The sequence below is a fragment of the Bombina bombina genome, chromosome 1 (assembly GCF_027579735.1).
Source record: "Bombina bombina isolate aBomBom1 chromosome 1, aBomBom1.pri, whole genome shotgun sequence".
NCBI classification, from domain to species: Eukaryota; Metazoa; Chordata; class Amphibia; order Anura; family Bombinatoridae; genus Bombina; species Bombina bombina.
In genome coordinates, this window is record NC_069499.1 from 137243887 (window position 1) to 137255984 (window position 12098).

At 36.9% G+C, this 12098-nt stretch overlaps 1 protein-coding gene across 2 annotated transcripts in view; it reads right to left on the minus strand.

The window, feature by feature from the left end:
* FRMD6 (FERM domain containing 6) overlaps positions 1-12098 on the minus strand; it is a 456357-nt gene that overhangs the window by 31239 nt on the left and 413020 nt on the right. For both annotated transcript variants that reach the window (XM_053697622.1, XM_053697623.1), the window contains 2 exons: positions 7249-7435; positions 3311-3466 (listed from right to left, as the gene is read on the minus strand). In XM_053697622.1, the coding sequence (XP_053553597.1) occupies positions 3311-3466; positions 7249-7435 (343 nt within the window). The remainder of the gene's footprint in view (positions 1-3310; positions 3467-7248; positions 7436-12098) is intronic.

A 12098-nucleotide genomic window follows, 5' to 3' on the forward strand; every position in this document is an offset into this window, starting at 1 on the left:
GAAAAAATATGATATGATTTTTTGTAGCCCCACAAAATAGAAGTCTGTAACTATAAGCGCAACAGTGTTTCTAGTTGGTAACAGGTCTGTATAATTTAATATACCTGTATTATTCATGAACTAAATACAGGATTTATATTGCACCTTCTCATACCCTTACCCCTGATGAAAGTATGGGGACCAGGGAGGTGCTGTTATTTCACTGCCAGCGGCCATCTTTGTTAAGGTCGCTGGCATAGCTCGGGGGAGGGGGCTTCAGATTTTGGTGCTTTCACCAAAATCACCAAAAAACCTTTTAGTGGGGATTTATTTTCCATACTAATTTAAATACTTCCCTCATTATAGTTGATTCAAAAGAAAAATAAATAAGATGAAACTGAAAAGTGTATAATTACTTTCAAGATAAAGTAAATGGATGGGAGTTTCATGTGTTCATTTTATTTTAATACACAACAATTTATCACATTTAGGAATCTGGTCAATATTTTAAAAATCAATAGGCATAATGATGGGGAAGAGTTGTGATGTAATTAGACCGGCTGGAAATCAAAATTTGTTTAAATGGATTTCATGAAGTTCATGGGAAACCATGTATTAATTGTATATGCGTGTAATGTCCAATAATGTATTTAGAGAAATGATGACAAAAACTATTTGTTGATTAGAAGTACCGACTCGTAATACAAAGATAAGATGCTCTTTGATGACATCTCAAATATATTAAAATCCACAGCTAAAAGTTTGCCAGACAGACTCATATAAATAACACAGGGACACATTTAAAGAGAATTGAAGCTAATACATGCTTTATACACATTTTAAGCATTTTCACTTTTAATGGTCATATCTGAAAAAACAAACAAACAATAAGATCATCACATTATCATATACATACAGCTGGACATTAAAAGGACAGTGACGACCTTGTAATTACAAAAATGATCAACAGTCTCCCAAATGTTTTCAATAGATTAAGATTGTTTGTTGAAATTGTTTACAGCTCCACCTACAATGGCCAGATTACACGTGGAGTGCCATTTAAAGCTCCTGCTCGAGTGTTAACTACGCTACAAGCTTTATGCGTTGGGTTGCGATCGTATTAGGAGTTAAAAGTAAAATGTGTTTGCCTGCACACTAACCAGATGCGCGTAAAAATCTGAACTAATACAGTGCGAGTGATAACGTATTCCCCCATAGAAGTCAATGGAGCAAAAAAGTAGTGGGGAAAAATAGCACCCTATTCCTGCACAAACCCGATCACATATTCTCAAGGGTAGTAATCCGACATAAAAATATGAATATATCACATTCCAGTATTCTTCACATAGAAGAATATGTTCTATTTATTCCTAAATAAATATGTCTATATCTGATGGTATTTTGATACAATAAATATCTATACCTATATATATATACATGATTATATATAGGTAGTAATATATACATGTTTTCATCTACTTTACTACAAAGGGCTCCAATGCGCATATATATATTTGTGCATATGTATTTATGTGTACATGTCTGTAAATACATATGTACATGCATATAAACATACACACACACATATACATCTTTAGATATGTATATGTATTTATGTGTACATGTCTGTAAATACATATGTACGTGCATATAAACATACACACACGCATATACATCTTTAGATATGTATATGTATTTATGTGTACATGTCTGTAAATACATATGTACGTGCATATAAACATACACACACGCATATACATCTTTAGATATGTATATGTATTTATGTGTACATGTCTGTAAATACATATGTACGTGCATATAAACATACACACATATACATCTTTAGATATGTATATGTATTTATGTGTACATGTCTGTAAATACATATGTACATGCATATAAACATACACACACACATATACATCTTTAGATATGTATATGTATTTATGTGTACATGTCTGTAAATACATATGTACGTGCATATAAACATACACACACACATATACATCTTTAGATATGTATATGTATTTATGTGTACATGTCTGTAAATACATATGTACGTGCATATAAACATACACACACACATATACATCTTTAGATATGTATGTATCTCTTTGTTAAAGCTCTTTCGCCTGCCTTTTTTTCCTCTAACACCTGAGACCTCATATCTTTGAGCCTTTATAACTTTTTGTGCAATATTTTTTAAATAATTTTATTAGACGGTGTCATTTTGAGTGTAACTGTACTCTGTAATGTATTTTTGATGTGTTTTGTGACACTTTTTTTGTTTCCCCGAAGCAGTTAACCAGCGCTCTGAGGACGCGTAATCATTCTAGCGTAAATCACGATTCTGCTCAAGCGATTGCATTTACTTTCAACTTGTAAATAAGAGCGGAAAACCCGACATGCGCGTAACTGTTAGTGCTCCACTCTTAATCTGGCCAATTAAGTTTTATTTGGAGGAGCCAATCCAGACTTGTTGCAGGACTACATACAGCTAGCCATAGTAGTCATATTAGCAAGACATGCTTTGCAGTTATTTTATTTTTATCTCTGCTGGTCATTTAGGGACAGACATGTGGAAGGGTTAAACTTGTAAAGCCTGGCAGTTGCCAGCTTTAGATCTGGAATCCCCACAATTTTTTTAAACAAATTACAGGGAAAGGGAGCAAAATAAATAATGAAAAATATTGCAAAGTTGTTGTACTATGTATAATAAAACATTTTTCTATTACAATCTCTGTTTTTACTGTCACTTTAAATTTCACCTACAATAGTTTCCTATTCCTGGTCATGGAAGTGTATATCCAGTATCATACCCCTACACTTGTGAAACTAACAGGCACATGCTTGGGCTTGATACGTCTCCATCTGCTCATCTCTGTAAGCTTTGTAAATAGCCGCAGGCAGGGTGCCGATGAATGGCAATGGTTAAGGAAAATAAAAAAGATGGGAAGTAAGATAGAACTTCTAGCCTGATACAAATGGACAGGAAACTTGATTGGATGTCAAAAAAGCAAACTATACCAATACTGTGTCAAATAATTGGGAATGATGCGAAGGAGATTTCTTACCTCATTCTGAATATAAACAGCAAGGAGGGAATTCTGACACTGGTATTGCTTCCACAAAGACCAGGCATAACTGACATCCTTTTGTTTAAGTTGTGTACATAGATTGATAGATAGATAGATAGATAGATAGATAGATAAAGATAGAGATAGATAGAGAAAGATAGAGATAGATAGCAACACTAAGGGAGGAATTCTCTCTATTTGTTGAACAATTTGTTATACCTGACCATGTAAGATACGATCTGTAGGATTCTTACCTTATACAACCTATAGTAATGGACTGCTACATCCTCCAAGCGTGCTGCCTCTTTAATATACATCAGATATGCCTCGGACACATTTAGGGAAAACTGATCTCGATGAATGTTTGGAATGTGTTTTAAGATATAGTCTTTCCCTCGCTTCTTGATCACCTGTGTGAAGAGAATGGTAATAAACCGTTTTGTCTAGTCATTTGCTATAAAGTTCAGCTGTCTTTATTTACAATGATGTTGATCCTGAGAAGACATCTATTAATATTAACCACAGCCACAATTACACAGGATCTTAAGAAAAGATTTCAATTTGGGTGTAAATTAGTTGACTAACTAATGTTCTATAAAACACAAAATCACATAAAGGCCCAATCTTCCCATTGCTAGTAAACAAAAATTCTATTCTAATCAGTAAAACAACAAAAATAACAATATTATTAATGCAAAATGTGCCCCCCCCCAAAAAAAAAAAGAACATTCTTACATAGATTGAATACAAGTCTAAAAAACACGGATTATGCAGTCCTGTTACACACTTGCAAAAGCCAAACTAACCTTGGACATAAAATGACCTTCATATGAGATTCTGATTTAATTTTGACCCTTCAAGAAAATCATAACGTCTGTTAAATATACAAAATGATCCGCTACTCTTAAATAGTATATAGTCTTGGGTCTAGGGACAGATTATTAATGAGTAATATAGGCTTAGGGGCCATTTCTCAGAGAGGTGTCATCCTGATTAGTAATGAAACTTTGCAATATGTTCTCTGTCATTTTATATTCCAGAAATTTCAATTCTCTTTGGGAATTCTATCCTGCTATCACTCTCAACATTCTAGATTCACTACAATTAAACAAGAAATACCCAATCACACATTTGGACCAACACTCCACGCTCATAACTCACCTGGTAACATTTATTGTCCTGACTTTGCCCATACTTGCCCATTAAGGCACTGCTTCATGATACTAGCAAGTAATTGTGTTCTGTTTACTTGGCTGCCCATTAACAAATTAATATAAAACTGCACTAATATTAATATAAGCTCACCTTAAAGGGACATAACAGTGCTAAAAGAAAATGATGGTGTTTGATCATTTAACCATCGCACTATTGCTTGCATATAACTGTTTAACCACTGCTATGGGGTTAAACACACAGTTAAAGTCAGCTAAAGAGATGAGATTGTGGAACACATCTGGTGAGCCAATGATATGACGTGGCCACCAATCTCCAACAAGCTCCCAGTAGTGCATTGCTACTCCTGAGCCTGCCTCAATATGCTTTTCAACAAAGGATATCAATAAAACGAGAATAAAACATATTAGACTACAGAAGTAAATTGAAAAGTTTCTTAAAATTGCATGCTCTATCTGAATCATGAAAGTTTAATTTTGACTTTGATGTTTGTGAGCTGACAAAAGTGGGTGTTAGTGATGCTATTCCTGCGTACAAAAGAATTTAGATAACAGGAAGCACATCTAATTAACTGCTGCCTAAGGGCACTGCTGCGGTACATCTGAGTGTTTTCAACTGATAAAATTAATATTAAAGTTTTTCTTTAATGTCACTAAAATCAGCATGAGATTATTTTCTTCATAATAACACTGGTTTCAGAAAACACTCTCTTTTACTTGCTGCACTAATTTTTTTGGCAAGTTGCTTTGGCTAGAACACCCATGTGTATTACATTATCCAAAATTAAAAAAAGTCCAACTCAGCCAAGTTTTCTAGAGGTGATTGAATGGTCATTGGACTGTGCATTTTGTGGCCATATAATTTAATGTCTTCATTCTGCTATACATTAAATATCTGACCATGAACTTTTTAATACTAAAAGTGATGGTAAGGAATGCATAATTTAAATTATTCTATGCATTCTTTACCTAAAAAAAATCTACAATGCTTGCTTTTTTATAATCCAATTTATTTTATAGAATTATTTAAAATCTCCTACTGTAATATCTGTCCCTCTGTCCCTTTTATTCACCTTGCTGTAGTGTAGTAACATAAAGGGCTTGATGAGCAAAAACTTGCCGTCATGGAGATAAATCACACAAAATCTTTCCTTAGCATTATATTGCAATGTGTGTGTCTCTCCTTCACACAGAGAAGCCTGCATAGCTGAGCTAGACAAACAGCTCTCAAGGTAAAATTTTACTTTCTAAAACTGAGGGACAATAAAGTACTGACAAGAAGTCTAAGATCGCCAGAGTGATGATCATCAGACTATCATGTGATTTATGTTATTTTATAGAATATGCTGTTTTCAATTGTTTAAAAAAAATACCCTGGACCAACTCAACCAGAGAGATCGACAGCCCCTGCTTTCACGTGACTGGCTGCACGAGAGCAGGGGTGGGTACTTTGCCGCAATCTCGCTCAAAATTGCGAGATTGTGCTATTTCTGAATGCCCCACAAGTGGGGCACTGCAGAAATAGATTTGCAGAATTACCGATGCAGAGAGGGCCCCGGTGGTGCCAATCGTTGGTGGGTGGGAGAATAAGGAGGGAGGCGGGTGGGCGGCCCGTCGCTGTAGGAGGCGGGAGGAAGGCTGGAGCGGGTGGGACCGCTACGTCACGCTACAGGGAAGCCAAAAAAATAATAACTGCTTCATTGAGGGGGAAGGAGGGAGGTAGGGGCAATGAGGGGGATCCTATGTGGGATCCGTTGCCATAAACGGATCTGGGAGGGTGAGGGTGATAGGGTATTGAGGGGGGCAGCTACACTTCAGAAAAAAAAGGTTATTTAAATTTTTTATAAAAAAATTGCCTAATTTGCAGCAAACTGGGTACTGGCACAAAGCTGCCAGTACCTAAGGTTAGGGGGAGGGTTAAAAAGCTATTTGGGGGGATCAGGGAGGTTGGGAGCTTAGGGGGATCCAACACTGCAGAATGTTTTAAAAAAAAAAAAAACTTTTATTTTAGTATTGGCAGACTTTCTGCCAGTACTTAAGATGGCGGTGACAATTGTGAGGTGGGTGAGGGAAGAGAGCTGTTTGAGAGGGGCCAGGGGGTGGGATGTGTCAGGTGGGAAGCTGATCTCTACACTAAAGCTAAAATATACCCTACAAGCTACCTAATTAACCCCTTAACTGCTGGGCATAATACAAGTGTGGTGCGCATCTGCATTTAGCGGCCTTCTAATTACTAAAAAGCAATGACAAAGCTATATGTGTCTGCTTTTTCTTAACAAAGGGGATCCCAGAGAAGCATTTACAACCATTTGTGCCATGATTGCACAAGCTGTAAATAATTTCAGTGAGTAACCTAAAATTGTGAAAATATTTACGATTTTTTTTTATTTGATTGCATTTGGCGGTGAAATGGTGGCATGAAATATACCAAAATGGGCCTAGATCAATACTTTGGGTTGTCTACTAAAAAAAAATATATAGTTTTGATGGGTAAATATAAAAAAGGCTCTATTTCTGTTTAAATATAGTGATGGCAAAAATGTTAAAAATGCTCTGGTCTTTTGGGGAAGTTTTTGTCTAAAATGCCCGGTCCATAAAGACTTAAATACATGGTTTAAAGCAATAAGATTTTTTATTTTATTAATTTGCATGAACTTTATAAACCAGACTGTGCAATATACTTTGTGTTCGGTCTTGAAAAGGATAACGCAGCCTGCGATACAGACTGTGCTCCACTAGCCCACATTGTTTTATGAGCTAGGTTATCTCTTACATGAAAAGATTTAAGCACAAAAAGAAAATGTTGAGATTTCTTGTCCTTCAATTCTACAAGTGGTATTATGTAACACACTATTAGCAGTTCTGAAACCTGTTTGGCTATGGACCATTTCTCCAGCAGTACTGCATATTTGTATGAGATTGCAGTACAGCATTAAATCTATTAACTTGATATTATTCTTGCAAAATCAAGTTACACAAAAGGTTAAATATGGAAATTAAATAAATAAAAAGAATCTTACCCATGGAGGAAAGTAAGCTTCTGGCTCAAAATATTTTCCATAGTGTTTGTTTCTTTTGAAGCTCCCAAGGTCGGCCTGCAGAGCGAAGGCTGCCAGTAGGAAGTAGGCCTCTTCTCTCTGTATGCAATGGGAGCGCAATACTTCTTTTCTCAGGTGCCAGTAATAATAATACCTTGCTGTTCTGTCACTGGAAAACAAGAATGTAAGGAATAATTGTTCAATAAATGACTAAAAGATTGTTACCATGTTTTTCCGACACCATTTTCCCAGCAATCTCTATTTAGAGGTTGTTGGGGTTTTTTTTTAACACATTTATTTAAAGTGAATGGCAATTTTAATAAGAAAGTGCCAGGTTTTTAAAAATACTCACAAAAACAGGGGCACTTTCATTCATTAAACTTTACATTTAAGCGTTTTTTAAAAAAAAAAATAATACCTTTTTCCTTACGACAGCAGACCGGCAATCCTCAGTACGCTTCTAATGCTGTACTTAGCATATCGATGACAAATCCGGCTTCCTCCAATCATTGCATGGCCTTACGAGCTAGATGCTCTGGGGTGCACGCAATGATTGGAGGAAGCTGGAATCGTCATTGCTGTGCTAAGTACAGCAGGAGCTGCGGGAGGAAGATCGCCAGTCTGCTGTCATAAGGAAAAAGGTAAGTTAAGGACGCCTGGCACGTCCTCTGGGGTTTTAAGCGGTGCAAGCGATCGTGATCGCTTCCAGCCACTTTCAAGGTATTGCAGTGATGCCTTGATATTGAGGCATCACTATAATACCTTTTTTACCCACCGATGCAGAGAGGGCCACCAGCCAGCAATGGTGCCGATCATTGGTGAGTGGGAGCCGGGAGGCGGGTGGGCAGCCCATCGCTGGGGGAAAACTTCAGAGGGGGGTGGGATCATGCGCAGGGGCACTGGGAGCGTGCACGGACACGGGGGAGGGATTGTGCACGGGGGCGGGAGGGACATGTAAAGTGTTATTGATGGAGGGGGGGGATCAATATTATCCAAGGGATCTGGGAGGGGGGCAGCTACACTACAGAAAAATATTGATTTAAAAATAAAAAAACGAATTATATGGCAACGGGTGGAAATAGGTAGCGGGGGGGGAGGGTCAGAGAGCTGTTTGGGGGGGGATCAGCGAGGTTGGGGGCTAAGGGGGGATCCATCACTGCTGAATATATATATATTATTATCATTATTATTATCAGGTATTTGTAGAGCGCCAACAGATTCCGCAGCGCTGTAAACATAGTCGGTGTACAGGATAGCTTTTGTAGGGGTCAAGTGGGTAGAGGGCCCTGCCGAGAGTTTCATTGTTGTAGTCGGCTCTTATGAAGCGATCTGTAAACAGCTGGGCCCATAGGCTTACATTCTAAGGGGTTCAAGGGGAAAGCAATGGAGTTAGGAAAGGTTAGTGTTGGTTGTATGCATCCCTGAATAGTAGAGTTTTTAGGGAGTGCTTGAAGCTGTTAAAACTAGGGGAGAGTCTTATGGAGCGAGGCAGGGAATTCCACAAGATGGGGGCCAGTCTGGAGAAGTCCTGTAAACGGGAATGTGAGGAAGTAACAAGAGAGGAGGAGAGGAGGGGATCCCAGAGAAGCATTTACAACCATTTGTGCCATAATTGCACAAGCAGTTTGTAAATAATTTCATTGAGAAACCTAAAGTTTGTGAAAAAGTTTGTGAAACAATGAAGGTTTTTTTTTTTATTTGATTGCATTTGGCGGCAAAATGGTGGCATGAAATATACCAAAATGGGCCTAGATCAATACTTTGGGTTGTCTACTACACTAAAGATAAAATTAACCCTACAAGCTCCCTAATTAACCCCTTCACTGCTGGGCATAATACACGTGTGGTGCTCAGTGGCATTTAGCGGCCTTCTAATTACCAAAAAGCAATGCCAAAGCCATATATGTCTGCTATTTCTGAACAAAGGGGATCCCAGAGAAGCATTTACAACCATTTGTGCCATAATTGCACAAGTTGTTTGTAAATAATTTCAGTGAGAAACCTAAAGTTTGTGAAACAATGAACGATTTTTTTTATTTGATTGCATTTGGCAGTGAAATGGTGGCATGAAATATACCAAAATGGACCTAGATCAATACTTTGGGTTGTCTACTAAAAAACAATATATACATGTGAAGAGTTATTCAGGGATTCCTGACAGATAGTGTTACAATGTAACTATCGCTATTTTGAAAAAAAAAAAATGGTTTGAAAAGTGCTACTTGTACTTATTGCCCAATAACTTGAAAAAAAAGCAAAGAACATGTAAACATTGGGTATTTCTAAACTCAGGACAAAATTTAGAAACTATTTAGCAGGGGTGTTTTTTTGGTGATTGAAAAAAAAAACGCACACTTTTTCTATCATATTTTATAATTTTCTTTATAGTAAATTATAAGATATGATGAATATAATGGTATCTTCAGAAAGTCCATTTAATGGCAATAAAAACAGTATATAATATGTGTGGGTACAGTAAATGAGTAAGAGGAAAATTACAGCTAAACACAAATACCGCAGAAATGTAAAAATAGCCCTGGTCCCCAAAGGTCAACAAATGGAAAAGTGCTGTGGTCATTAAGGGGTTAAGTTACATAAATATTGGTAGTATGAACAGTCTTAGAATTTTAAATGAAACCCCATTTTAAATATTTCTATAAAAAAAGAGTTAGTGGTAAGATTAAGATGGCGGTTGGAATTGGCCTGTTCTTTTCTGAATTAGAAAGATATAATCAAATACATCAACTTATTAACATTAGAGAGTAGAACTTGTGTTTGTTTTCGGCTCAGTCTTAAAGGGACAGTCTAGTCAAAATTACAAATTTTCATGATTCAGAAAGGGCGTGCAATTTCTAAACAACTTTCCAATTTACTTTTATCGTCAAATTTGCTTTGTTCTCTTGGTATTCTTTTTTAAAAGCTAAACCTACGTAGGCGAATATGCTAAGTTATAAGCCCTTAAAGGGCAACTCTTATCTCAGTGCATTTTGACAGTTTCTTTACAGCTAGACATCTATATGGTACACTAGTTCACGTGTTACTTATATATAACATTGTGCTCACTCCTGTGAAGTTACCTAGGAGTCAGCATTGATTGGCTAAAATGCAAGTCTGTCAAAATAACTTAAATAAGGGGGCAGTCAGCAGAGGCTTAGCTATAAGGTAATCACAGAGGTAAAAAACCAATGAATGTGTCCATCACATATAAATGGACATTCTGATGTAATAAAATGTTCTGCACTAGCTCAATAGAACCATTGATTAATTGTAAAAAAATGCTTATTTTGCGTTGTTTCAAAACTGCAGTCCCAGGTATAATGCGTTTGTACTCTTGAGAAGCACATGGCTGATTAAATAATCAGGAGTGGCATAAGTATGTGCCAGTCACCCACTGTGACCAGCTTATGAACCAAGGGAAGAATTCCTCTGCAGGGGTTAAAAATAAAGAAAGAAACAAATATTTATTTAAAAATAATATTACTTTAGCTAATTTGAGGATTTTATTATTAAACTAAAAAAGGATGAGGCATTCAAATGATGAGCACACAGTGGGTTCACTCTTTAAGTCCATTGATAACGTCATTCCTGTAATGCTTGTGTCTATTTTACAAAGGGTTGAATATGCTGTTTTATGCTCTTCAAAATCATAAGTATTGTGTTGCCTGCTCCAAGAGAAGAGGTTAGTCTTAAAGGGACATGAACCCCCCCCCCCCCCAAAAAAAAAATTCAATTTACTTCTATTATTTAATTTGCTTCCTTTTCTTGTCATCCTTTGCTGAAATGTTTATCTAGGAAAGCTCAGGGACAGAAAAGAACCTAGGTTCTAGCTGCTGATTGGTGGCTGCATATATATATATACCGATTGTTATTGGCTCACCCATGTGTTCAGTTAGAAACCAGTAGTGCACTGCTGCTCCTTCAACAAATGATACCAAAAGAATGAAGCAAATTTAATAATAGAAGTAAACTGAAAAATTGATTAAAATTGTATGTTCTACCCAAATCATGAAACAAATGTTTTCAATTTCATGACCCTTTAAGGCTAAGTAAGAGAAAATGAACTGAGATTAGGATAAGCACAAGTGTAAGACAATCCCTCAACTGGACCCCAAACAGGAAGTTATAGGTGTGTTGCCATATACAACCCGGGTTTTCAGGTTAAAATCCAAAACAGTATAATGCTTCTGCATGAGGAGGGCCTTATGGGAGTATTCTGCACACCCAGTCTTTACTGTAAGCCCCCAGTCCTCACAGTATAAGTGGTTATAAGTTCCTTGTGCACATTTTTTTCCACAAGAAGAGAAGCAAATGTGGACAATAGGGGGGTTTCAATATGAGAACTATAGACCCACCCAAAAGCTTTGGCAGCCTTTCTTAGCACCACCAATTATAAAAGGCGTAGAACCATCCTTGTATCCACAACACACAAGCAATAAAGTGAAGGTCGCTCTCAGTTAATATAGGCTGATTTTCCTCTCGTGTGTTTACTGTAAATTACTACATTTCCTGCTAAACGCATTTCACTTTTCTGATGAAATCCAGATGTTTGCTGAACTATCCTGACACATGTAGCTTTCCAAAATATAAACCTCTCTCTGGATCAACATGCGCCTACACCCTACAAGAAGAACATCTGCAGTGCAGTCATGATTACATATACAATCATGCTATGCAGAGGTCATAGGATACAGAACATTGGGAACGAGATCTTTGAAGAATTGCCTACAAGTATATTGTGTGTTGGGTTATACATCAGCTGTCTGCAAATGCAAGTCTGTTATGAAATAACTTTTAAAACCCCAGGAATGTTGTCATTATCCAATAGCTATAAC